At 40.6% G+C, this 27,136-nt stretch overlaps 2 protein-coding genes across 3 annotated transcripts in view; both read left to right on the forward strand.

Moving 5' to 3' along the window:
• The window catches only part of adisspb (adipose secreted signaling protein b), a 28,850-nt gene extending 25,707 nt beyond the window's left edge, over positions 1-3,143 (forward strand). For both annotated transcript variants that reach the window (XM_023396807.2, XM_023396808.2), the window contains exon 6: positions 730-3,143. In XM_023396807.2, the coding sequence (XP_023252575.1) occupies positions 730-830 (101 nt within the window). In that variant the 3' untranslated portion in view covers positions 831-3,143. The remainder of the gene's footprint in view (positions 1-729) is intronic.
• Positions 3,144-10,038: 6,895 nt separating this feature from the next.
• The window catches only part of vax2 (ventral anterior homeobox 2), a 26,174-nt gene continuing 9,076 nt past the window's right edge, over positions 10,039-27,136 (forward strand). Inside the window, exons 1-2 of the mRNA XM_023396742.2 lie at positions 10,039-11,069; positions 15,623-15,810. Coding sequence (XP_023252510.1) covers positions 10,835-11,069; positions 15,623-15,810 — 423 coding nt within the window. The 5' untranslated portion in view covers positions 10,039-10,834. The remainder of the gene's footprint in view (positions 11,070-15,622; positions 15,811-27,136) is intronic.

Here is a 27,136-nt window from a genome sequence, read left to right on the forward strand (position 1 = left end):
AACAGTGAGCAAGATACAAACCGTTGCATAACAGTGAGACACATTTAAACTCTATGGTTGAAAAAGTTTCATGACAAGTGTTTAAGAGTTAAAAATTTTGATCTTGTTTGGACTTAAAATCCAAGCTGAAGCTCTCAACCAAATTGGGAACATCTTTTTCTCTAGTTGTCAGTTCTCTACACCAAATAACTGTAGTGTACAAACATGAATCCTCCTCTGTTTTTCTTTTTGTGAATTTAAACATAAACAATCATCACTAATTATTTCTGTACTAATCTTTTCTCTGACTGGTTGTATTGTGAGTTGGGTGTGTAAAGCAGGGAGGCAGGAAGTTGATCTTCAAAATAGTTTTATAGAACTTTCCGATAATAACATCAATCGCAAGCACAACATGTGAGCTGTGAGATAGCCTCAGGATGGGGAGAGGGAAGTGGGGGGGGGGGCTTCATGTTTTCATTCACATTTCTGGCTTCTGAACTGTAAAAAATCTGGACGAACCCCCTGTGGAGTGTTTACATTGTTGAGCTTGAGATGTGCCATAACACACTAATGGAGATAATAGGAAATGTCTGAGAGATGAACAGGTGGAGTTTGATCCTGCAAGAAGTGTTTCATGGGCGTCTCACATCAGGGACTTCACTCCTCTCTCTCTCTTTCTTTCTCTCTCTCTCTCTCTCTCTCTCTCTCTCTCTCTCTCTCTCTCTCTCTCTCTCTCTGCCTCTGATCCAGATCGTCACCACGGCACACCCATGCTGCTGGAGGGAGTCCGCTGCATCGGGGTGGAGCTGGAGTACGACTCCGAACAGAGTGACTGGCAAGGATTCGACTGAATCTCAAGTCACAAATAGTCAAGTACACAAAACACACACACACACACATGAATACACTTTCACCACCGACATCGACAGCATCCGAACGGACATTTTTGTCACGTTGCTACGTCTTTTCTGCAGCTCCTCCAACTTTCCCTCCGTTCACCCTGACCTGCCGTTCTCTGCCGTTCATCTGTGTTTTCCTTGCTGAACCTCTGGAGGGCAACAGTGCTCTTCACAACCAGTGCAGCCTCAGATCCCCTCTCACACTGCCTCTTGTTCACTGTTTTCCTGATGTGCACAATGTGCGAACTTACTCCAACATGAATTAACAGTTGTGAGGGTGTAAATAAGGCCTCGTTTTGTAATTAATTCAAAACAGCTTGAGATTGACGCTGAAGGAAGGAACAAATCTGCAGAATTCAGGGAGGTGCAGCTGAACGGAGAGGCAGTGCTGAGACTGTAATGTCTCTGTTTCACCATAGGGGGGCACTGCAGACCGCCGTATGAAATGCTCATGAATCTGAAGGCTTTGCTTGCTCACGATTCTCCATTTAAAGGAAAAATCCAACTTTGACATTCTTAAGCATTCATGCAATTAAAGTCTGTCAGGTTCAAACATTTCAGGCGTTGTAATGGACATTTCTATTGTACTTCACCTCAACCTGCTCTGACTACTTCTGCTTAGGCTTTATGTTGTTGTCTCTTTTTTTTTCCCCAGACTGCCTTTTAGTCAATCCCAAAGAGTGGGTGTGAAGTTCAGTAGGTGTATGTGATGATATCATTTGCACCTGCAAAAAAAATGTAGGGAGGTGTTTTCTTGTCATGGAGAAAAACAGAAAATGATGCTGGAGTTTTCCTGCATAGAGCTTGAAAAATAGTGCATCAATCTTTTATTGTGAAGAAGTGACACCGAAATCTGAGGTCGACTCTTGATGTTTTCAATCACTGATTCAGAAATTTTCTACCGCTAAAATGTCTTCGTCGTCGTGCTGTTATGTTGGGGCACTTTCCACACAATTTTTAAAAAAACTGCATAACAAAACAACAAAATTGGCTCAGAAATGCAATGCATGCATGTTTTTAAGGGCGTTAAATGGATCTCAAATTATTGGTCAATCAACAGAAAATTAATCCGCAGCTATTTTGATAATTGATTAATCATTAATGACATTTTTCAAGTCAAACATTCTCTGATTTTCTACATTTTTCTGTTTTATATCATTGCAAATTGAATCTCTTTGGGTTCGCAGTGTTGGTCGGACAGAATCATACATTTGAACACATCACCTTGGTCTCTGGGAAAAATCGGATCCACATTTTTCCAATACTTTCTGACATTTGATGGAGCAAATTTTTAATCCATTAATCAAGACGATAATCTTTAGATCAGCCATGAAAATAATCTTTGGTTGTAGCCGCAGCTTCAAAGTGTTTTGGGTGGATTTTTCCTTTAAGAAAAAAAGCCCTTGCTGCCAGTCCAGTAAGGTTTGGGGCGTATTAACATTCAGTTCCTTTTGTTTAAATTCATGAAGCCTTCAGAAAGACACACGTGACGTAAGTGCCTTCCATTACACTGTCCTGTTTCTCACTTTATTTGAGCCTGATGTTGTTTTTCCATCTACCGTACGTCCTCATCACACATCTGGACTCATCACCGGGCGAACACATGGACCGGAAGTGAAGTGAGTGTCGAGACCGTATGTGATCAAACAAGGGGAAATTTTAAAAACAAAAGGGTGTGTGGGTTCAGAGAGAAGTGTTGCCGTTTACAGTCCAGCCTGTTTCAGTGTTTAATCCCACGACATCCACCAGTTTGCCTCAGTCAGGCCTTTGACTCTCAGTCCCGTCGCTCTTATCACAGCACGAGTGCAGATCAGAGAGAGTCGTTCAAAACGAACTGTCGGCTCTGCCTCATTTACATTTTTTTGTTACATTTTAAAAGAGCGAGTGCCATGATCTGGCTGCACTGCCACCTTCCCGCTTCTTTCTCTTCTTCCTTCTTCTGAATCGCATTTCATTGTTTGTTTTTTCTTCTGTTTGTACCCCATTGAATGCATTCAGCCTTAAAGGAAACGACTCTGTGTGTGATTTCTCTACATGTTAGACCACAGGCTGTTGGTGTAGTACAGGATAAATAGATTTATTTGATGTTTGCTTGCACGTAATAGGTCAAAAAAAATCTGGTTTGCTCCCTCTTAGTGTGAAAGTACAGTGCTCAGTAGGTTCCTGTTTGAAGAATGTCACAGTTTATTTGTTGGTATCTGCTCCCTGTGCGTGTGATTTGTATTTTTAATGTCAAAAATGAATAAAAAATGTGTGTATGTTTGAGTTTTGTTACTTCTCGTGGCTTCTGTCAGTTCATTGCAGTAACAGCTGGTGGCAGTCTACACCACTACAACAGTGTTTGGTCTCAGCCAAACCAACTGTGGCTTACAGATGCCCCGGATAACACGTTTCCCCCTGATGTCACGTCTGTTACACCAAATATTTCTCCATGTGATTTCAGTGGGGATTCAAAAACATTCAGAGGCACGATGTTCCTTAAAACCAAAGAGACCAACGCGTCAGATGACTTTGGAGCTGCGGTTTATTTCAAGATCATCTGCAGTCATCTTTGTGCAGCTGCTTCTGTTGAAGGAGCAAAAACTGATCATTTGCAGTTATTGGAAACACACGGTGTGTTGCACAGAACTGGTTCAACTTTACAAAGCGACCGGTTCAGGCGTCAGAATACACCTGTTTCTAATATTCAACAAGTAGATTTAAGACTCAACATCTTTGTTGTTATTTAACAGAAATGTCTCGAGTATAATTACAGTTAACATACATTACTAGCTTTTTATTTGTTTCTTTTTAGGATTTACAAATCATAAGTCCCACCAGTTACTAAACGATTTTATCACAAACATCAGAGGCCAGGATCTATTTTTTTATGTTGTTGCAGTGGTCTGAACTCCTTCGCTGCTCTATAATTTTAAGAAACCCATTTGCATTAGAAGCATCACATCCATCTCCCCCCCCCCTTAAAACTAACTTACTTACAAATTAATCCTTAAATTTCCTGCATTTTTATTGTGCTACCTGCTTTAATCTGACTGGGTGGATGTATCGCATAATTTCCTTTTCAAACTGCATCCATCAGAATTCAGAAGGAAATCAAATATGCCAACTTCTTCCAGATCAGGAAGTCAGGTTTCTAGTGACTGACAGCAACTATGGTCTTAAAAACAGCCTCATCACTAATAATAACAGGCGAGAACTGACCAAGAGCAACAACAACAACTTTTAGACAACATTTATTTTCATTTTACTTGATTAGATTAGATTTACATCAGTTTTTCACCTCCACAATAATAGGTCTAATAAACAAACATGAGAGATGGCAGCAGACTTTCCTCTCCCGCTGTGAGGAGAGGGCAGGCGGAACAGTCTGTGTGGATGTTGATGTTAAACGGTAAGTTTCGTTTCAGTTGTTTCACGACATGCTGCCCTTTAAAGCCCCATTTACCACATTTGAAGAATTGAACTTAATTTTTACTTTCGACATTACTGCAGAAATAATGACACGAAAACGACTGAAGAGAGAAGTGTGGACTGTGTGGCCTCTTTATTTGTCTCTGGCTCGTTTCCAGCCATTATATAACCCATCTTAAATAACCTCTGCCTTCCACAATGCAAATGAAGACGCCACTAAAGGCTTTTTCTGAACATGAGCAAAAAAAAAAAAAAATCAGTATTGCTTATATTGAATTAGGAAAGTGAAGAAGACTCAGGACACCTAACACAGGCAGGTGTGACGGAGGGAGGAAAGTTTGAAGAAACTCTGCGCTGTTCGGAGCAAAGATCCGGTTTGTGTCCTGAACTAAACCCGGACACCGCAGCACCGAGCCAGCAACCACCAGAGCCGTGAGCCGGGTCCAGCTGTGGACCGGAGCCAGATGTGTTCAGAACCGTCCCTCCTTATTCTGGTCGTTTGTGACTCCAGCGAAAGTAAAGTTCAATCTTGTTTTAATAACAGTTCAAGTGTCTATACAGCTTTTTTAAATTGTTTTTTTTAAATGATTGATATATAAAAATGAATTAGACAACAGTGTCTGTTATACTGTTATGATTATTAATAGTATAACGGTGGTATTTGTAGTTGTGAAGTACTACAGTGTTACCAGGGTTCATACGGAGTACAACATACATTAAGTATGATCTTGTAACAGCGGGAGAACAAGATAAAACCAATCTGAATTATTCACGTGTTGGTATGTAGCCTGTGTTGCTTTTATATATTGGTAATATGCTGGTAATGTAGCGCCCATGATATTGAACCCGGAACTGCAGATAGTTAAAAGGAAAAAACACAAATATAAAAACTTTGTTTTACAAATAGTCATCCTAAACATTTGTTTTAAATTTCATGCAAAAAAAACCCAAACACATGTAAAATATAGAGAATTACTTTGAAGTGTAACTTGTTCGCCTTAAATCTTTATAATACCTTATTTAATACTTTATAGTACTATTTTATTTTATTACATAGTTAGGCTACATGTAAAGGTGATTATGTATTTTGAAAGTGTAAAATAAAATGTTCATTGGTATCGTGTGTTTTTGTCACTGGCAGTAAATATAGAAACTCCTAACAGACTAAACAGACTTGTTATTACTGGCTATTCAGATGCAGCTGGTTCACTAAAACAAACAAACAAATAAACAAACAAACAAACAAACTGAAGTTATTCGCCGCACTCAGCATTAATTTTCTATTTATAATAATTCATATATTTACAAAAAGCATCTCTGCTGCTTCTGTAGAGATACAGACATTTTTGAGTCACTGACCAGAACGAAATGAGAAGCATCACTTTGACTTGTAGTTACTCATCAGATGTAATTCACTTGTGATGTGCAACATTATTTCAGTTGAACAAACTGCGAGAATCATCCTGTAGAAAACAATAACAATTTGAGTGAAACTATATGAGCTCCTCTGTGTGAGGAGATCAAACTGATCTTTATAATTATTATTGTTGTTATTATTAATTTCCACCTGAAGATGTGATGTTATCACATCAGGTTTTCTCAGTCTGTTTGTTATTGTGGACAATAAACTGTGTTTACACGTGAAGCTGAATGTCCATCCTCCTGCACATTTCCTCTCCTCCTCCTCCCAAGGTTTTATTTCAGTAAACGCTCCGTAAATGCACCTGCACGCGGACTGATTTCTCTCCAGTATCCCACTAACAAAAAACCTCATGGTGTCCGGCTCCAGTTTAACCACCATCACCACCAGCAGCTCTACGGCTTTCAAACTGGATGAGAAGCGTTTCTACTGAAGATTTAAATAATCATAAATACTCCAAATACACGTGTGTAACGCTCCGCTATTAAAAATAGACACATGAAACAGTTTCCTGAGACATTTTCACTCTTGTGTTTGAGGTGAAACTCTGATAAAATAACAGAAATCTTGGCCCGCCGTGTTTTTACTGTAAACTGAACGCAGCGCTGCAGCTTTCTTTTTCTTTTTTCTTTTCTTTTTTTTTTTAAATTAAAGCGTCTGCCTCTGGATTTCAGTCAAGGTTATAAAATATCTTTGCATGAAATCCCAGTTTCATCACGGGCTCCTACGTGCGGCCAACTGTTTCTGTGCCATTCCTGCACAGATTTGTCTGGAGCTTGTGCAGGCTGCCTGAACTCTGCGTGGCCCGGTGCCCTCTCTCTGACCTCCGGGAGTACAGTAATCTCTGCTGATTGATCTGATTGATCAGATTTAACTCCACGAGGCCGCAATCCGGGCGCACACGGGAGACGGGGAGCGGGCAGTCAGTGTGTGGTGCAAACAAACATTTTTTTTTTCTTTCTCTTCTCCTTCTTTTGGCCTGTGGGCTTTATACAGGCGGAGAGGAGATGTGGGTTTTTACTCTGGCTTCAGGCATCAGTGTCATGGAGCAACAGATTCACGCTCCTTTCTCTGCAGTGATTTCATATAATTGGGTTTTATAAAAGAGCAAACACGAGAATAAAATGAGTTTTGAAGTCTAATATCTTTAGATTTGATCATTACCATGAAACAGCAAATCAAGGATCCAGTTTTCTCTCTGATTGTGAAACTGCATCCACATCATCAGGGATACGAAAACTTCCTGCAAGATTAATGAAATTATTTTACAAACAGGAAGTTCTGCATTACTTGTCTAAAATAGGAAAAGTTTCATTGAACTATTCTACTAATTATGCATATATATCATAACTTTTAGGAGACAGAGCTGCATCATTGTATTTAAAACGAATTAATTTTTTTTAAATGACTTCAAAGATTACACGAATAATCAGAAGAGAATAAAACCAAAATAGAAGTGTAGGTTTCACAGATGTGTCCAGAGGAGACTTCCGTCAAATTAACAGTCGATAACAATGAGTGAACAACATTCAGTGGTCTGTTTTGTACAAGTCCACTTCTCCAGTGACATGAAAGCTACACAAGTGTGGACGGGCCTGTTGTTGATCTGCAGGGGTGGAAGAAGTTTTCAGACGTGATGGAAAGAAAAAGTCCTGTTTACAAGCACAGAGGTAGTATTAACTAAATGAAGTATCTGTAGCTGTGATTATTATCATTATTCATACTGTACTCCATGATTATTGCTGCATTCTCCTGTAAACAGCATTTTAATGTCGAGATGAAGCAAATTTTAACGACTTAAAATACTGTGAAACGTAAATAACAGTTCAAATACAGTCATTTCATTTACAGAAATGTGTAATTTTCAATGCAAGTGAAACATATAATGTGACACTTTGGGTCTTTTTGGGTTGTGTACCAGTTTCAGTCTTATTTCAAACTGACTGTGTGATTCTCTTTTTTCTTTTTCTTTTACTTTTTAACTTTTTTGCTTTTCCTTGTTATTCCATAATCATCATGTTTTTTTTTCTTTCTCTTTAACAACTGTTAATGTACAGACTACAGCTTGGGCTATGTACATGTATATTTGTGTATACTACTGGATCCCAGGAAGACAAGAAACTGCACCAAGTACAAATATACGTTAAATAAATGTATAAAAATAAGTAAAAAGCACAAGTTTTCCCTCGGAAACGTAGGAGCATGATTATAAAGTAGCAGAAGATGGGAATACTTTAGTATAAGTACCTCAAAACTATCTTTTTTATTAACTGTTTCTACCTATTTTACTCTATTTACATTTTTGCATCAGGCAACCAAGAAAAAACTGAGGTGTCAGCTGGTGCAGCAACAACACTGAGGCATTTTTGGCAGCAAAAGCAGCAGCCAAAAAAAAAAAACAAACCAAAAAAATCGTTCAGTTGTTAGTATTAATACTATACACAGTTTGACAGAGTGACTCAAAAATGTGTCCTAATATGCCTAAAGACTGAAATCAAAATATGAGCAGTCTTCAGAAAAGTTAAACGTGGTATAAAATCTGCTTTTTGGAGGGTTTTAGTTGTGCATCAGTGAAGGCAGAGAGGGTGGAAACACTGGAGAGAAAGAGGAAGGAGAAAAAGTGTGTATCTGTGTGAGTGTGTGTGTGTGTGTGTGTGTGTGTGTGTGTGTGTCACAGCACAGCAGCAGCAATCAGTCCCCTCTTGTCTCGCTGCTGAGTGCAGCCTCTGATTGACAGTTTCTATTCATCCTCTGTGAGATTAGGCCAGCTGAAAGGAGTAACGACCCATGGCTGTGTGCAGTAATTATGGCCTCGGATAAGAAAAATAAGAAAAAACACACACAGCAAAACTATAATTATATAATCCTGCTCAAAATGCCCTTTTTTTCCCCCTGCAGTGTTTTCAAAGACGTTTCACCTGTAAAGACAAAATTCCAGCCAGTGTTTCACTCATTCCTGCGACCGAAATTATCTCACAATCACAACAAACTACAGGCTGCACCATCAACATCAAGCTGGTCGAATAAAATGGACTGGTGTGTGATAAAGATGGCTCTGCATACATACAGTAAATGACTGTGAGTGAGATGTTTTATCGGCGATGGAAAACAAATAGTAACCCCACTTTATGCTCTTTTTATCATGTGGTGCTCATAACAGCTTGTGTGTTAACAGCTTATTTAGCAGCGAGGTTCTGTGTGAGCAGAAGGTGCCATCCCCATTTAAGACTTGAGGCGACTGTGAATAGGAAGAGAGTGGGGAACAAAACCGCAGGAACACCTGTTAAATCTATGATAACTTGTGTCTGGACTGGTGATGGAGCTCTTTGATGGTTTTCAGGCTTTACACTTTGTGATGTTGTTGTGTTGGGTTACATTATATTGTGCATGTGTAGATGTACAGTGGGTTTCACCAATATGGTTTGTTTTGAAGACCAATATTGAATCTTTAAACTGAGGCGATATTTTATGTTGATACTTATATTTGAATGTGGCCGTTTAGATCATCATCATAGACTCACAGTGAAAATCAAAGCAATGAATTCTATAGGTGTCACACCTCTTTATGGCAGACAACCTAGTTTGGTGAAGAGTAAATCCAATTCAGATTTATTTTTAGAGCCCAGAGGTACAAGTTGCTCTCATCCGGTTTTACATTTGGCACAACAAAAGAAATCCTCTGCCCTGTGGCTGTTGATTTGTAAAATCTAAAAGTAAACTCTGGGGTTCATTAGCTTTTTTAATGAAGAGTAAATTTATAGAAACATATTTTAACACTTGGACATGGATCTGTTTACTCCATCATATTAGACTTTAATAAAAAGCCAATATTGGTCTTGATATATTGGTGATATAAAAGTTTATATGGACTATCCATATATGTATATTTATGTTTGCTAACTTCTGTTTTTAAGTTCATGTTTTCATAATGATATTCACATTATTAGTGAGATTTAAAGGCGTTAAATTGTGATCCATCTCGACTGTAATTCGTGTTTTACCTGATTAGGTGAGAGGCGCCCACAGTGGCAGAGCTGTGCGCCCGGTCACAGCGGCAGGGCTGAGGGGAAACCCAGGCAGCGCCGCGTTTGGCTGTTTCCAGAGCGAGTAGCGCGCACGACCATCGTCTCATGTCTCCGTGCCTGATCTCGGTCTGCAGCGCCGCTCATCCTCTTGTCAAAACGTGCCCCGCCGGCGGACCAATGGGCGACGAGTCTGCGTGGTCAGGAAGTGACGTCACGGGCTCCTGCCTCTTGTAAAGTGCACCGTGTCGCCACAAATATTATCCACACACCAACATCTCTCATCTGTCAGTGCAGGCAGGGTGTATCAGCCGACCCGCGCTGACGTGACGTTTCAGCTGCAAAGCAAATTATAAAAACTGACAAGAGTGCTCGAGACTTTATTTGTGAGCAAATGTGACCATTTCCCATTTCCTTCCAGTCCCCTCCTGAAGGGTTTCAACACAGACAGCTTCTCCAATAACAGAAGACCACCGACCCCCTTATGTGGCCATCTCACCACCAACAACATGCAATCATGGATCCGCAGAGGCAGTCGATGTGACCGGGGCTGAAGTAACAGGCTGCTGCTTTGGACCAACCTGAAGAAACTTTCCTCCCTGGCTGGTGCACGGTGAACTGTAACCGCAGCTGTGTGTGTGTGCGCGCGCGCGCGTGTGTGTGTGTGTTTTTTTTCACCTCTTTTTTCTCCGCGCCGCCTCTCACTTTATTTCTATGTGGGTGAGCAGTGTGTGAGTGTGTTTGTGGCACCTCCCCGCTCCTCCTTAGATCTAGTTGCCCCCTTGTGCCTCGTAGGCTACACCATGCATTTCTCCTGCTCCTCCTGGCTACTATAGTTAGAGCAGGAGCCCGAGATTTCTCCCCCAGCCGACTCCCTACTGCCTTGGTTTGGACTTCGGAGCGTGCGTCATGCCGCAACACCTGAAGCACACCCCGGTCCCGTTGCTGGACCGCGTGGTTCCTTTGTAACTGGATCTACTTTTTTTTGGAGGGAGAGGAGGGCATGCTCTCCTCGTCTCAGGAGAAGAAAGTAGAAAGAGAAGTGTGAGCAGCAGCGACAGAAGGAGGGAGAGATCATCTTAGAGACTGTAACTTACTTGTAGATGTTTGATCAGGCCACGACTATGGGCGATGGGAACCACCGCTGTGGACCCAACCCGCTGTGTCCGGACCGGATGGACACAAAGTGCCGCGCCGAGATAGGGAGCCGGTCCCCGGTTCAGAGCTCCACCGACACCCCGGGGACATCAGCGTCCACACCGACGTCCTCCAGCGAAGACGGACACGACAAACTTTTGGGAGTGGACCCTGACTACTGTCGGAGGATATTAGTAAGAGGTAAGTGCACGAAAACTAAAGAAACACTGATTTATTCTGTGCGTAAAACCAGTTCTCAGACTGTGAGGGCTTCCAGGAAACCGAGGGATAATTTAATCACACTGTTGTTTTATCCACCGTTCCTCCTAATTAGAGAACAACCAGCACATATTCACAGACACTGTTATCCTCTGACATACATAGACAGTCACAGTTTTAAAAGACAGATAAATGTTTTAAACTGGCACCAAATCTTATATATGGAAAAGTCTGTATGTGAATTTGTCTGGTGCTTCTCCCACGAAAAAATAAAAAAAATACATATTATAAAATATAAAATATTAGTGTATAGAAATATAAAAGTGTGTCCAAAACTTAGACTGAAGCCCCCAAACATAGAACAGAGTGGCAACAATACAGCAGCTGTGCTGCAGACTACAACAAGCCTCCCCTGAGGTAACAATAGGTTTCACTTCCGTGATACCTGCGCGATTGAAGCACAACACTACACATGTAAATAACAATTTAAAATACTAGGATAATTATACTGCAATATAAAATTAAATCACTGAAAAATTAGACTATTGTTTGGCACATCCTGTATCAGTTGTGGCCAATCCTTTGTTCGTGGGAAAATATAAAGAATTGGTTTGTCAAATCAATAGTCAGAACAAGTAAATGAATCTTATGTGAAATATTGCTTCCACGTCTTGTAATATTTATTAGAATTTCTCAGTAACACATCTGTGTAGCTGTGTTTGAAAATCAGACCTGAGAAAGTGAAGAAAACAAAGGAAACTACAGGAAGAGACTGTTGAGGATGATCAGGTGAAATTCAACCCTGTGGCCTTTATTAACAGAAGAGCTGACAGAAAACACAAACACTGTGGAAGTGCTGTGACTGTGTTAGAGTTTACACGTCAGTAGCTGATTGCCTTTGTGTGCTAACGTTATGCTAATGAATAATATTTAATTCAGCGTTACACTGAGCGTCCACGCCCTCCTGCAGGAGGCCAGCGGTCTCTGCATGAAAGAGACTTAAAAAAATAAAAAATAAAAAATCCAGAAAATTCAGATAAAATGTTTGCAGTCAGCAAACACTCTTGGAATAAAATGAAAATGATCTGTTGTCATTTGTTTTTTCATGTAATTTTTAAATAATATTACATAATGTTAAAGAGTCATATTTTACGTGTAAATGACCTAAAACAGTTTTATTTAATTTATTTTTGCTGGTTAAATTGTAGAAAATTAAACTGCACAGTAAATGTGTTATTTATGTGTTACAGGAAAACCAAATACTTGTCTATATATATCTAGATCTATAGGTTATTTAAGGTTATTGCATTTAAGACATTTGTAATTATTATTTCAGACCGTAAAACGAATGAAAAAAAATCTAGAAAATATTATCTGAGTAATATTTAGTTCTGCGAGTCTTTGAGAAGTTATATATATATTTATAAAAGTGTATATTTTACCCAATACCTTTCAAGAGCAAAATGTTTCGCCTGGTTCACTTGCATTCAGATTTCCATTAAGAAAACGGAGAAAATTAAATTGCAACGTGTATTTTTTGTGCACGTTTTATTTTCACTGCACGGTGTGTAACTGTCCGCTGTGCACAGAATCAATATGTCGGCCTATCAGTTCTCGGTTATAGGCGAATACTGCTGTGGATATGATAGTTACTGGCTGGTTTAGTTTTATCTTTTATTGAACGTTGAGCCGCGCGGTGTCCTGCATGTGCCACAAGCAGCACATTCAGTAAGAGACGCTTTTATACAGCAACGACTCTTTTTTTAATGGTGAAGGACGTGAGAGGAGCAGGAGCACGAGAGAAACTGCAACAGAGGGAAAATTATAGACGTGGCTCCTGATGTGTAAAAAAAAAAGAAAAAAGAAAAATCTAAAATCACCTGCTTTTCTAGAGCGTCGAGCAGCTCCAGTAGAGATTACTTGTAATTTTAGCAGCTGAAGGACTGACAATAAAATTATTTTTAATTGTTTAACCTATTATATATATATATAAATGTATATATATCTATATCATTTGAGCTACTGTCCTCAGTCAGATTTTTGTGTGGTTTATCCACTGTTTGTCATTATCTCTGGTGACAGTGGTTAATGGGGTCCATCTGAGGAGGGGATGGCCCGCAGAAGGACACACATGTGATCCAGTTTCGGTTCAGACCCTGCACGGTTCGCACTGAGCGCACTGAAGGCCTGCAGTGTCAGGATTTGTTTGTGAGGCTGAGTCTGGATGCTCGGGGTTTTCCGCAGAGAGGCCGGGGTCACAGAGAGGTCAGCAGGTCTGCGTACACAGCCGCTGGCTCCCTCATCTCTTTGCAAATGTTCCTATCACAGTTTGAGCTGTTTTTTTTTTTTTTTTTTTTTTTTTTTATTTGCTCACAACAAAAATGCTCAAATGTATGCTACTGTATGCCCATGTGTTAAGAAGGTTTACCGCCTCTCTGCTGCGGAATCTCACCTGCCTGGCGACACATTACGCAGTCATTATGCGTGCGTAAAGATGGAGATCTCTCAGGCATGTTTCATTATGTAGCTCAGGCATGTAGGCTAACTAAACACTGTGATTGAAATAAGTGTTTAATACGGACCAGGGCGCGCGGGGAAACACAACCGGTGGATCATTACCTCTTTTAATTCCCCCCGCAATTTAATTTAATCTTTTACACCCTTATTCGCCTTCCAATGCACTTTTATTAGCCGAAATGTTTTATTTCCCTTTTCATCACCACGCATTCAAAATACCTTTTAAGAAAATAAAAAAAATAAAATAAAATCAGTTTTTCCTCACCGTGTACTTGCAGTTAGCCGGTAGCCTTTCGATAGAAACCCTATGGATGATTGGTTCAATCAGTATTGTGTCATATTTAATTCAGGGCTCTTCATATTTTATTGGATTGCATATTTTATGAATTCAAAACCCCGGACAAAGGGGAGGTCTTGTCTGACCTCGCATGTGATAAATACGAACAAATATTCTCAGCTGCTGTGACGTCATCGGTCACAAAGATTTTATTGTGCGCAAGTAAAACTTTAGAAACTCAGAATTTGTCACTACAGCGAAATTTAGGTAAACGAAGAGGAAGATTTTTATTTTTACGTATCTAGTATCCTCGGGGCTTCTGGGAGCAGGGCGGGCTGTAATAACCGACCCTCAGGTCCAGGATTTCTCACTAATATTTTAATATGCTATAAACTCCCTTTTTAATATGCTGGGTTTTTTTTTCTATTATTCTTAAAATTCTGATTTTACAGACGGTCTTTGAAAGCAACACCAGGGGTAAATATGGAAGCAGCCAATTTTTTTGACAGATGAGCTCAGATTAACTACAGACATCCTGCCACTGGAGGGAAACAAACACCTGAAATAAAAATAAAGTAAAAATAAAAATAAAATTCACAACAACACAAATAAACAGGACACAAATACACAAATACACCTAACCAGAAAAAACAAACAGTTAACGAAACACACACACACACACACACACACACACACACACACACACACACACACACACACACACACACACAGTGTTGTGGTTGTGAATAGATAATTTAGTTTGGAGTGAATTAAATTTGACGCAGAAACAGAAACGGAGCGACGCCAACAGCACTCACAGGAAAACACTTCACTTCAGCGTTAAGAGACCGAAGGAAAAGACACCAGCGAGCAGGAATTTACGAGCAGTTTGATTCTCCTCTGAGGGGAAACGTGTCAGACAGAGTTTTCAGATAAACTCTCCAACCTGCAGTGTTTTGTTTTATTGACTTTAACCTGAGCTTCAATTTCATCCATCAGGAAAACAAGACGTTTCCTTCCTGACCTCGCCCTGCGGCTTCACGCAGGCAGCTCAAGCGCGTGTCTGAGTTTTGGCCACGATACAAATATCAACACGAGTGATTCCGTTTTAATTTTCATTTGGCCTAATATTACTGAATGGATTAAAGAGCATGAAGTGAGTTGTTATGAGCGGCCACGCTGCCACTTGTATAACCACATTACATAGAAGTGTTTTTCTCCTGATGTGTTTGCTTCAACACAGTTGTGTCTGAATATTACAGGGAACAGCCAAGGGCCTGTCTCACAGAGTCATTTACAATCCCTTCTTTTAAGAATAACACACGTGTGTAGTTTGCTTACCTCATCCATCGCCATTTTCTTTTCTAAAACCATTATCCTATAGCCCTGCTCATGAATATTACATCAGTTTATATAGCGAGGTGCTTCTGTAGCGTGAAACTGGGCCTATACTGAACAAGTGCTTCCATTAGATTTATCTTTATTCTTTTTACTGCAGGCTACGTGTGTAAAATGCTCTAATCATCTATAATAATGATCTGATCAGCTATAATAATGGTCTGATCATCTATAATAATGGTCTGATCACCTATAATAATGGTCTGATCATCTATAATAATGGTCTGATCACCTATAATAATGGTCTGATCATCTATAATATTGGCCACAGTTGAGCACTGACGTTGTTAACTGACACTTTGTATTTGTTGTTGTGTTTTTTTTTTTTTTAAATTCTGGACAGACGCCAAAGGCACGATCCGGGAGATCGTCCTGCCCAAAGGCCTCGACCTGGACCGACCCAAGCGCACGCGGACCTCCTTCACGGCCGAGCAGCTGTACCGGCTCGAGCTCGAGTTCCAGCGGTGCCAGTACGTCGTGGGCCGCGAGCGCACCGAGCTCGCGCGGCAGCTGAATCTCTCCGAAACACAGGTAAGACAGGGTCCAAGCTGGGAGAGAAAAAAAAAAAACACGAAACATTTAAATAAGCTAATAAAAATCAAAAAGATAATTTATGAATAGAAAGAAAAGAAATTCTTAGTTATGCTATTTAACTAGCCTAATAGCCACCGGTTGCTAGCCAACATAGGCCGGAGCATAGCCTGCAGGATATTTTAATAATGTTAGTTTATAGTGGCAGTTTAATATTATGTGGTCTAAATCACGCAGGTGTTTTTAATTAACATTAGCCTCCTATTTTTTAATGATTTGGTCACAGGTGCCCTTACAGGCTCTAATTGGCGCCTCAGCCAATCAGAGAGGAGGCTGCCCCGCCCAAAAAGGAGCCATCCAGGGCTAAATACAGGAACACAAATGTTTACAGTCCAACAGCACAATCACGTTTGATTTTAATTTGAATGCATATTGTGGTAATAGAGGAAAAAGAATCAGCTAAATAAACCCCTAGGGGTTTGTGGGAACCTAAATGAACATAAAGCCTACTGGGCCAGCCAAGGTTAAGTATGGCCTTATACATCTGCACAATTAGTCTGTGTATTTTTGTACACTTGAATAACCAAGTGGCATTGGTTCTTTTATGAATATAAAAAAATCTAGTCTGTCCACGTTCACATAAAAATTGGTGCATTATTAAAAAACACTTGTAGTCCAATACATCAACAGCATGGACACCACAGCCTTAAAATGAAATGAGTCAACACCTCCGTGACACGCGCAGCATGAACCAAAATTCAACATTATCAGTCTCTAAAATGAAGCCTTCATTATGAGGCTGCTGCATTGAACTGCGCACAGGATCTGCACGTAAAATAAATTTAAAAAACGCCTCTTTATTTACAGTGCTGTAACTGCTCATTGCAGCTGTTACTATTTTTTGTTGTTGTTGTTTTTATAATGCAAAAATAAAAACGGTTCAGTTCCGGATCCGCGTTTTGCTATTTGGTGCATCCGGGCTCCTCGTGTCTGAACGCTGCAGAAATGTCATGGCACTCATTCATCGACCCCGCGCGCTTCATTCAAATGTTTCCTGCCGCGCCGCGAGCCCAACCCCTCTGTGTTTATCATGGGCGTCATCACTTCCACTCAGCCACACGGCACAGCAGGCCAATGGCATATAGTGATAATGCAAGAGCGCACGTGTCTGTTAAAGTAAGTGATTTTCTGTCTCATTAAATGCGGAGTTAATCAGAAATGATAAAGCACACAGGGGGATTTTAAAGTGTGTAACACCAAACTTTCATTTGTTTTTACCTATTACACAAATCTCAGAGAAATAGTTTCGAGAACCAGTTTTTGGCGAAATCGCGCAGTTTTCCACAAACAGCATTTTAACGACTAACGTGGCATGTGTAGAAATATAATCAACTCAATAAACTGTATATTTGTTGCGTATAGTCTGGTATCTTTAAATTTCAGCTTCGTTTAAAAGTGAAAAGCATAAATCTTGCGAATTCCGTTGCGATTTTATCACATTTTACGCAACGTGGGCCTTTGGAGGACGAAGACTGTCTTCCCTTGTTACCAGCAGTGGTTTTATGTCTGTGTGCTAAAAAGTTAGCAGTTAATAGACCTGGAATTAGGAGATTTCACAACCAAAACCTCAAAAATAAATCCCCAAAATTAAGATATAGAATAAAAGTGACAAATATGCGAAATTGTTGCGCACTTATTTAAATTTGAACAGTAGGCTATATGTGCAAATAAACAGCAGGAGGCAGGTGTCTGGGCATTTTGTGCGGCGCAGACTTGTGTTAAAACACTTGTTGCAGGAAGTAAAAAAAACACAAGCAAGAATTTACGCACAGACCAACCACACAAAAAAACCCCTGCTCAAACATAAAGGTGATGGGATTGTGTGTGTGTGTGTGTGTGTGTGTGTGTGTGTGTGTGTGTGTGTGTGTGTGTGTGTGTGTGTGTGTTTCGGGAGCACAGAGCAGCCACTGTGTCCCTCATTAGTGCTGACACTAGGGGTGTTAATGGGAGGGCCTCAGCTTCCTGCTGCTGCTGAGGGGACGCTGTGCAGCAGAGGATTGGCTGAACGAAACCGCCTGAAAACTGTCTGACCTTCAAGTGAGAACAAAATGTAAATAATAAAAGTGTCCTCAGTAATGGCGTAAAATATTAAGCCCGTTGCACTGGAATTTCATTATGGTGTGTTGCTATCGAAGCAGCTTTTAAGCGTGATCGAAAGGCTTTTAGTTGGCATTAGTGGCGTTTTCTTTCTTATCATTGTCTTCTTTCTTTTTGTGGCTTTTGCATGTTTTAAGCAAATGCAATCATGAAAAATCACTGAAGGAAAAGATGGAAGCTCTATCTATCCATCTATCTATCTATCTAGTATTTTTATTTCTAATGTTACAATAAATAAACGCTCCCTCGGGCCTTTCGCGCCTGTTTTCCAGGTTTCTGTTCCAAACTGAAAATCGTTTTCCTCTTCACTTCGTTGGGTTTTTGCAGAAGAGACTGCGCTTTATTTCACAACAATAAAAGACCAGAAACCTGGAACAAGCTTCGCGTTAACTCCACATTGGAGATTTGGATCTTTTTTTCGATGATTTTCAAACACAGAAGTCTTGAGGTTCAAGGGAAAAAAAACCCCTCTCTGTTTAGAAGAAATTCACAACTGAAATAAAAACTTTAACCCTGAACATTTGATTTCGCTAAAACCAATACATCAGAGTTTTTGTTTTGCCCCTCGTTGACTTTCAATTAACCAAGAAAAACTATCTGCGACCCTTACTTTGAAATTTCGTTGTTTTTATCAGTGGTCCAAATTCGTATTCAACACAACACAGCTGGGTCTGTACACCGGAAATTTAATCTGAAAATCTGACAACAGTTCAACATTTGATTTCAGGTGAATTCAGAAACTTTCCACTTTGTTTCAGAGGCACTTTATAGCAACCAAAGAACCAGACAGTTTTTATTTTTTTATTTTATATGAACCTTACATTAACGTGACAGTAACTGACACACAAATACTAATTACAGTAATATGGGAGGTTGGATCGTTAAGTGTTTTTTAACTATGTTTGGGGATTTGGTCATTGACCCATGGAGCAACTCCAATTAGTTTGGTCAGGTATTCAAACGGATCACGCAATGAGACAGCACACATTGGACACACACACACACACACACACACACACACACACACACACACACACACACACACACACACGCACGCACGCACATATAGAGATTTACAGAAACTTCAAAGAAATAATGTTGATTTCTTTTCAAATTAAAATTCCTGAACATAGGTGGAGCCATGACTGACAAAAGTTATGAGTATATAATTAATATAAATGATTACACTCATACGTATCTCGTCGAGACGCACAGCATTTGAATTAAAAATAAAACAGGAATAACTTGTGGCTTCTAAGTGTATTTTCTGGCGCAGTTTTTTTTGGTAGCTTTTTTTCGTCTTAAAACGGACAAACAGTGACTTTTGGTTTATACAGAAACAATTACCAGCAAAACTTTTCTCTTGGCAAAAGCATAGGCAACAAAGACTAAATCTGAGGCCATTAACGCCGAATAAACTGGACAGGTGTGAGAAAATAAAAAATAGCATTAAAAAGCGTGTTAAACTGCTTATTGTTTGTTACTCTAGACTTAACTATATCCGTCTATAATTCTTTACATGCCTTATTTTTTTCTGTTTCGTCCTCCAAAACCTGTAAACCCGTAAATTTGGACTGCGTACGGTTCATATTCAATATTAATGTCATCCATCAAACGGAGATATTTAAGTATAGTTCCACATGTGTGAAGAAAAAACAGCCATTTTTCATCAGTTCAAGAAATGAGTCTAAGAAATGCTGGTGATAAGATGTAGTTCAGAGTCATTCTGGTGTTTGAGCCTGCAGGTGGATAAAACGCGTCTGTTGAATCGTTTTTAGCTCTCGGTAGCTGAAGTATCGCGAGAGTAGCAGTCACTCCGCTGTAACGCGTTACTGAGTAATCCGTTACCAGCTCGGAGCTCTTCCCTTCATCCCGGCAGGTGGCTCCCCGCTACAGGCTAAAGAAGCAGGAGGGGGCTGGTGGGCGCACGCACACACACACACACACACACACACACACACACACACACACACACACACACACACACACACACACACACGCACAGAAACCCTGAAAGCCCCCACATTACATTTACCTTTATGGTCAGTTTGCTCTCAGACTGTAGAGGACTGATGGATGTTGTGGAGGCTTCAGCTCTTATTGTGAAGGTATGTTGTGTTGGATCTCTGCATGTGAAGGAGAATCGTTCACTGCTGAATGGAAACGCTTTATGTCTACAACACAGGAAGAGGTCTGCTGTATTTGACTACAGAGGAAACTAGAACAGCTGTTTTTGTTTTTGTTTTTTTATGTAGTTCTGTGTAAAATAGATGAAAATGAATAACTTCTTCTTGGAGGCTGTTACTTTTCTCTTTTTTCTTTTTTAGCATTTATCTCACATCAGACTAAAAATGTTCAGTTTCAAGTTATTTTCTGCAACTTTTCTCTCTTTTTTTTTGTAAGAAAAAGACCAAAACTCTTTCTTCTTCTCCAACATGTGATACTTGTTCCAACTGGCTTGGCAGTGAGGTGTCAGGAGGTTTCAGGGCACCATGCTGTGTGGTCACTTTAAGCTCTTCCTCCGTCCTCCTGAGTTCAGTGCGGCTGACGTATCCTCTGCCATTGTATCAGTCCATTGTTGTTTGCTGTCCTTCCATGGAGAAGCTATGGATTTAATGGTCTCTGCGCTGTGTTAAACTGGTTTAATCCTGCAGTAAATGGGAGGCAGCTCAGTGATGGATTCATGTTTAATCTTTAATGTAAGGCTGCATGAACGACACACAGATGTGGGCAAATGTTTGCATCTGTTTTTTTCTGTTATTTTCACAGTTGTTTTAGTACACAGTGAAACAGGATTTTTGGTTTGACATATTTCTCCTACGATGACTGAGCCAGATGCAATTTATCAAGGCAACATTTTTTTTTTTTATAATGTCACAAATGCCTTGCCCTTCACAAATCTCCAAAAATAATTAAGTCCACCAGGACAGGTGTTGTGTTCTTAGACAAAGAGACACGTTTTTGTGGAGTGAAAACCCTGGAAACACCACAGCTGGTGTGATTTTGAAGAGTGTGGTTGGATGTTGTGTGGAGGCGGGTCTTTATTTATTTATTTTTTACTTACCTACTGGTAAACAGTATTAAATGTACATCTAAATACAATAAGTAAAAAGACTTTGGGGAGTTAGATGTAAATGTGAGTGCAGATATAATTTAAATTTTAGGGACATTTATTGTGAAAGAGACATTATCTTGTGGAGAATTTTTAAATCTATTTGAGCTTTTCTCTGGTATGTGTACTGTAGTTAAGTCCATACACACACACACACACACACACACACACACACACACACACACACACACACTCTCAACCTGTGTGTAGGTGTTTGTTCGTTTGTGCTTGTGTTTGTTTAAAAAGTCGCCGCTCTCACTGACTTCCAGTCGTACGTGCGTGATCACAGCTTTATTATCCCGACCCTGTCGTTGATCAGACTTCCTGCGTGTGTGCGTGTGTGTGTGTGTGTGTGTGTGCGCTCACACAGAGCTGAACTCCTGCGGCGGAGAGCTGGAAAACATTCGGCAAGCTCTGGCACACCTGCGCCGCTCTGTCTCAGCTCAGTGTGTAGGAACTATTTACGGGAGGATAAGGAAAAGTTCAGCAGCCAGACTTGAGCTGAGATGCACAATTTGTCTTTGACGGTGTTGCTCTGACCTGAAGCTGCAGAACAAACCAATTCAGATTAAAGGTGTTTGTGTCTGAAATGAGCTCAGGTTCAAATCCTTGAATCCTCAAATGAACTGTTAAGTGAACTAACAACCTCTGCTGGAGTAAAGTAGAAATCTGTTTTTCTGTATGTTTTAGATATGTCACTGTTTGCTAAAGTTTGTACACTGCTGACGGTCGGACACAGCAGGAACATTTTTGAGCAACAAGCAAAAACAAAACAAACAAACAAAATTTATAATAAAAGCGTTCAGATGTTCTTGTGCCAGGAAGTGTAACAGCCACTTGCTGATGTAGCTGCCGGGGAGAAGCATTTTTTGGTTAATGTACTCACGCACTTGATGTGATTTTAGACCACCACCCACAATATTGGTACCAGCCGACCTCCGACAGGTCTTTATGTCACCCGAGATCAGCGTCACGCTTCCTCTCATCTCCTGCCTGCAGTCTTTTCTGTTAGTCGGACTATTTCTTGATAGCAAACGGCCTCAGGCGCGCTGTGGCGAAAGCTGTGAAAACTTTCAGATGATGCCTCTTGATGCCGTCTTGTAGCTGTTTTTGCTCGTGGCTTTCTGGGGCCACTGGGAGGTCGGAGGTCAGATACTGTCCAGCTCACACCTTTAGTGTGTTTGTAGTCATCTAGGATCTTTTTAAACATGTTGTGTGAAGCATCTTTGAGTATCTTGATGATAAATAAAATGCATTACTGATAATATTACGAGCACTTCGACGGGGTGAAGAACCCAGAAGGACAAACTGTAGAAACTATGTGACCTTTATGTGACCTCTTACGAAACTGGGTAAATCTAAATTCCCTGTTAAGAAGTTACACCTGCTTATGCAACTGGTTTTGAAAGACGTCTGTGAATATTTGTACAATATGATAAAAGGATAGTGGTGAATTGATTTTGATTCATTGATGTGAAGAGAAAATAGAAAGTTTTCTGCATTTTCACACCCGAGAGTCATAAAGAGACTCGGTTTAGTTGCACACACTGTGGGGAAAATCCCCGAAATACATCTCTGTTTCCCTCTGCAGACTGAGGAGACAAAATGACAAGTTGTGTTTATGTGAGGGTCTACGTACAGTGAATGTCCTTGTTGTGTGCATTGTTCTCCATGATGGCCCAGACAGACGGTGTCTGGCCACTTGTCTGGGGCGTAGAGGACCCGGCCCTGACGTATAGCTGTGCAGATGTAGCAGGGAGGCGGCTGCACAGAGCGGCGATTGTCCAGACGCTGTGAATAGAGAAAGAGATAGGAAGGAGACGGACAGACAGACACACACACAAGACAGACACTTGGTGGTTTGTGCTTTCAGTTAAAATGTTTGTGCTTCGCCCTGTAAAGAAACTCTTTCCTCTTCACTCTGTGGTGACCTAAAGCGAGAGCATCATCTTCACAAGAGGAACTTTGGTCTGACTCGATGGTCAGGAAGAAACCGCAAGGCTCTGATTATCTAATCAGTTGATTCAACTGATTAGATAATCAAAAGGACATAATAGCAATTAAGTCTTTGTTGCCTTTGTCCTTAATCACTTTCTCAGATTGAATTGACTTGTTTCAGCAGCTTCTGGCAGAGTCAAGTGTGTATGGCTGCGTGCGTGTGTGTGTGTGTGCGTGTGTGTGCGTGTGTGTGTGAAGCTGAGGATGGTGTAATTTTCCCAACATATGGAGGAGCATATAATCCTCCAACTGATGTGAAAGCAGGAAAATCAGCAAAATTGGACACAAGAGGTTTTTTCTTTTCTTCTTTCTAACACTCAGACACACACACACACACACACGCACACGCACACACACACACACACCCCGAGAGTGCCTCAAGTCTGACCCCAAGTCAACAGAACAATCACCGTGGTCAAAGGTTGTCCATGCAACCACTTTGTGTCATTTGCCAGGCAAATGTGTAATGCAATTAAAGTGGCGGATTACCTGTGTGGCAGCTTACAAACACCTGCCAGTGGAGAGGGAGCGCTGAATCCCCGCCAGGCGTTCACACAACAGCACGTGCTGAAAACACTGACACGTATATGAGAAAATGATCAGTTTTATTCGTAAAGAAAAATCCAGAGGTGGAGGAAACACTCAATGTAATAATATGTAATGATGCGTTTAATGCTGCAGCTGCGGAGGTCGGGCTGAATTTGAAGCCTCTTGGTTCCAGGTGGATTTTTTTTTTTTTCCAACTTTCTATGAATCAATTTTAGTATTTGTTTGGCACCTCGTCTTTACCCCACATATACTTTTCATCACAAACCCAGCTGTAAGTCTGACTTCTCATTTTGTCATAATCGCTCAAAGTATTATTATAGAACAGTTCTAGGTTGGAAAAAAATATTGTTCCACTATTTATACACACAGATGCAACAGAAAAATATAAAAAATAAAACTATAATAAAGCCTATTTAGATGTAAATTGATTTTATTTAAACTGGTGGGTTTTTTTTCCAACTTGTTGCCTTTTCATTGAAAGTGCCTGTAAATCATTGAATATATCAATAATTCACAGTTTAAAAAGACTTTCTTTCAAAAGTGTTTTATGGTCGACAGAAATAAGTGAGATACAGTGTGAAAGCCCCGCATCAAAATAAATCAAAATAACGTTATGTTACTTTAAATGAAACACAAAAGTATTTTATATGCTAGTGGGTATTGAAGAAGCTATTTATAATTTGTTGAGTTATTCTAGAGCTTTCATTTATTTACATAGTATTTTATTTTACTACATTTCTTTTAAATTTGATCTCAGGGAAAAATAAATCATAAGAAAACCCAAAAACCTCAGTTTGGATAATGGACTTTAGCTTGCATACATTTCATTCCTATGGTGATTTCAAGTTGTTTTGTAGTTTAACCCATTACCTATCATATATATCACATTATGTATCATATAACCTATTATATTTATGAAGTCAGAATATAAAAGCACTTGATGGGGTAAAGAAAAATACAATATTACTGTAGCAGAAAAGGAAAAATACTCAGTTACAGTACTTAGTGAATGTACTTAGTTAATTTTCCGCACATGATTTTAAAGTCTCTGCAGAATATTTCCTCTGTGAAGATGTAAAATAAAAGATAAAGGTGAAATGATGTGTGAAACCTTCCCTGGTTTTAAGACCGCTGTGTCTCACTTTTTTCCAGCCATGACCACAAAGTGAAATATGATTCCTCTTTGTTGGTTTAGTCAGAGTTTCAGCGTCATCCCTGGACATTTTCTGCTGCAGGTGATTCGAGTGACTGCGGGGTGACATGCAAGAAAAGTCATGGACCACATTCAAACCCCTGCTGGGTTTTTTTTTTTGGGCAATGAGTGCGGCTCTTCTCTGGCATTACAGTATGTGAGCGAGGGGGAGGGGGTGGGGGGTAAAGGCTGTTATCTAAACCTGGAGGGGTGGCGGGTGTGAATGGATGGATGGATGGATGGATGGATGGATGGATGGATGGATGGATGGATGGCAGGAGAGGGAGGGGCAGAGGGAGCGAGGGAGAAAGAGTTGGGCCTCACAACAGTCCCAAGTGCTTTTGCGCTAAGGAGGATTAGGCCGCCATATCTACCAGCGATTCTATAAGATGGGGTTAACCCCTGGCTGAACCTGGCTGGACATGTGCTGCAGTGATGGAGGACCAGATCAGGTTTATTCAGGCGGGGTTAGGTGATGGGGGGGGCAGAGGGGGGGCTGGGGCGGTTTTGAGGTTTAGGGGTCAGGTGGTGATGATGATTTTGGCACATGTTTGAAGCGTGTACCTTAAAGCATGAATCGGGGGTGATGGGGAGAGGAAGAGGAGGGTGCGGTTGGATGGAGGTGCGCAGAGCTCAGGAGGAGGAGGAGGAGGAGCAGTTGTCGTCGTGTGGAGGATGAACCTGCGTTAGTGTAGAGCAGAGTCAGGGTGATGCTGCACTTCACAAGCAGCTGACGCTTCACAATAAAATAAAACATGTAACACAAAACGTCAAAAAGGCAGGACGGTCAGAAAAACCAGAGCAACAGTTCACGCTTAACGAAAACGGAAAATAACACTGACTGTGAAGTTTTTAAAAAATGAGAAGAACTATTCCACAGTTTAGTGGCACAGACAGGAAATACACAGCCTCCCTTCATATTAAGAGTCTGGTTCGCCAGCCTGCGGCACTTTAAACTGTTATATGGTTAAATAATTATAATTCATCCATTTTAGTTTAGTTTGTTTATTTAGTTGATATGGACAAAAAACAGGGTATGAAACTAATGCGTCGCACAAAGAGTTTATAGCTGTTGCTGATTAATAAATAACTCCTTTAATGGTGCTGAAAGTGACTTTTTAACAAGCTGAACAAGATGCTTGCTCTTAACAAAAATTAGACAAATGTTAAATGAGCAGTTGATTAATTTTTGTTGTGTCTTCTCAGCGTTTTCTGGGAGGGTAACGCCATTTTTACAGAGGCGTTGGTCCATCAGAGCGCCGTACTTAAGTTTTCATTAAAGAAGCAATCATTTTAATTGCCGCTGGTATCGTTATTATAATCTGGGACTGTTTCGATAAAAGACTGATATGTTGATCCATCACACACAGCTGAGTAAGTCATTGATTCAGCTTGTTTCCTTTTTCTTTAATAATGGCAGCCACTGGTCCGTCACATACAGTACAGCTGAATACACACTGGCAGCCATTGGTCCCTTACATCACATATAGTTGAGTATCCACTGGTCCGTTACGTACAGTTTAACGGGCGCTGGTCTGCCTGGTACAATATCCACGGAGAAAAAAAGGGTTTTCACTGTGTGCTGCGGCTCATCACATGCCTGGGATCAGGGGGTCTGAACAGGGTCACGGTGGGATCACTGAGCTGCTGGAGGGGTCATAGAAAGTGTGAAAGACAGTCACCAAGTGTCCTTCTTAAAGACTTTACTGTCACAATCCTGTATTTCACTTTGCATTATCGGCATTATACCAGCCAGACAGGGGAGTGTGTGTTTATCACTCGGATGTTTATGTTAATGCTTTCCATGCAGTTCGGCTTTATTGCATCACAGCGAGGCGGGGAAGTAAAGTGATTAAAAACACAGCGATAAAGATGCAATTGGGACAAACAATTGAGAATAAAAGAGGCAGAATTACAGAAACATCTAAACAAAAGAATCACGTCTTTCTTTCTTTTTTTTCTTAATTTTCTCCCGTTTCATAAAAAAACGATCAAGATTTATTGATCACACATATGGATGCCCAGCTGATCTGTACACTGGGTCTTGATCTGGCTTAACCTTTCTACCTCTAGCCCAGTTTTCCTGCCGCTCCGCTTGCAGCTGTGTGGATTCACAGCGCAGGCCTCCGATTGGCTGACCTCTGCCCGACTGGCCTGTGCATTCATGCATGTCGGCCTGATCATCTCTCCATGACCTTGAATTTACCCCACCCTGCCTTTATTTACCCTCCATCCTGTCATCTTGATCCCCTACCTTGTGTTTTGTTTGGTGCAGCTACGTCCAACCTGTCTGTCTCTATAGTGTGGGGGTGGGGGTC

The sequence above is a fragment of the Seriola lalandi genome, unplaced genomic scaffold (assembly GCF_002814215.2).
Source record: "Seriola lalandi dorsalis isolate HSWRI2012SDOR001 ecotype SW California unplaced genomic scaffold, Sedor1 jcf7180002054983, whole genome shotgun sequence".
NCBI classification, from domain to species: domain Eukaryota; kingdom Metazoa; phylum Chordata; class Actinopteri; order Carangiformes; family Carangidae; genus Seriola; species Seriola lalandi.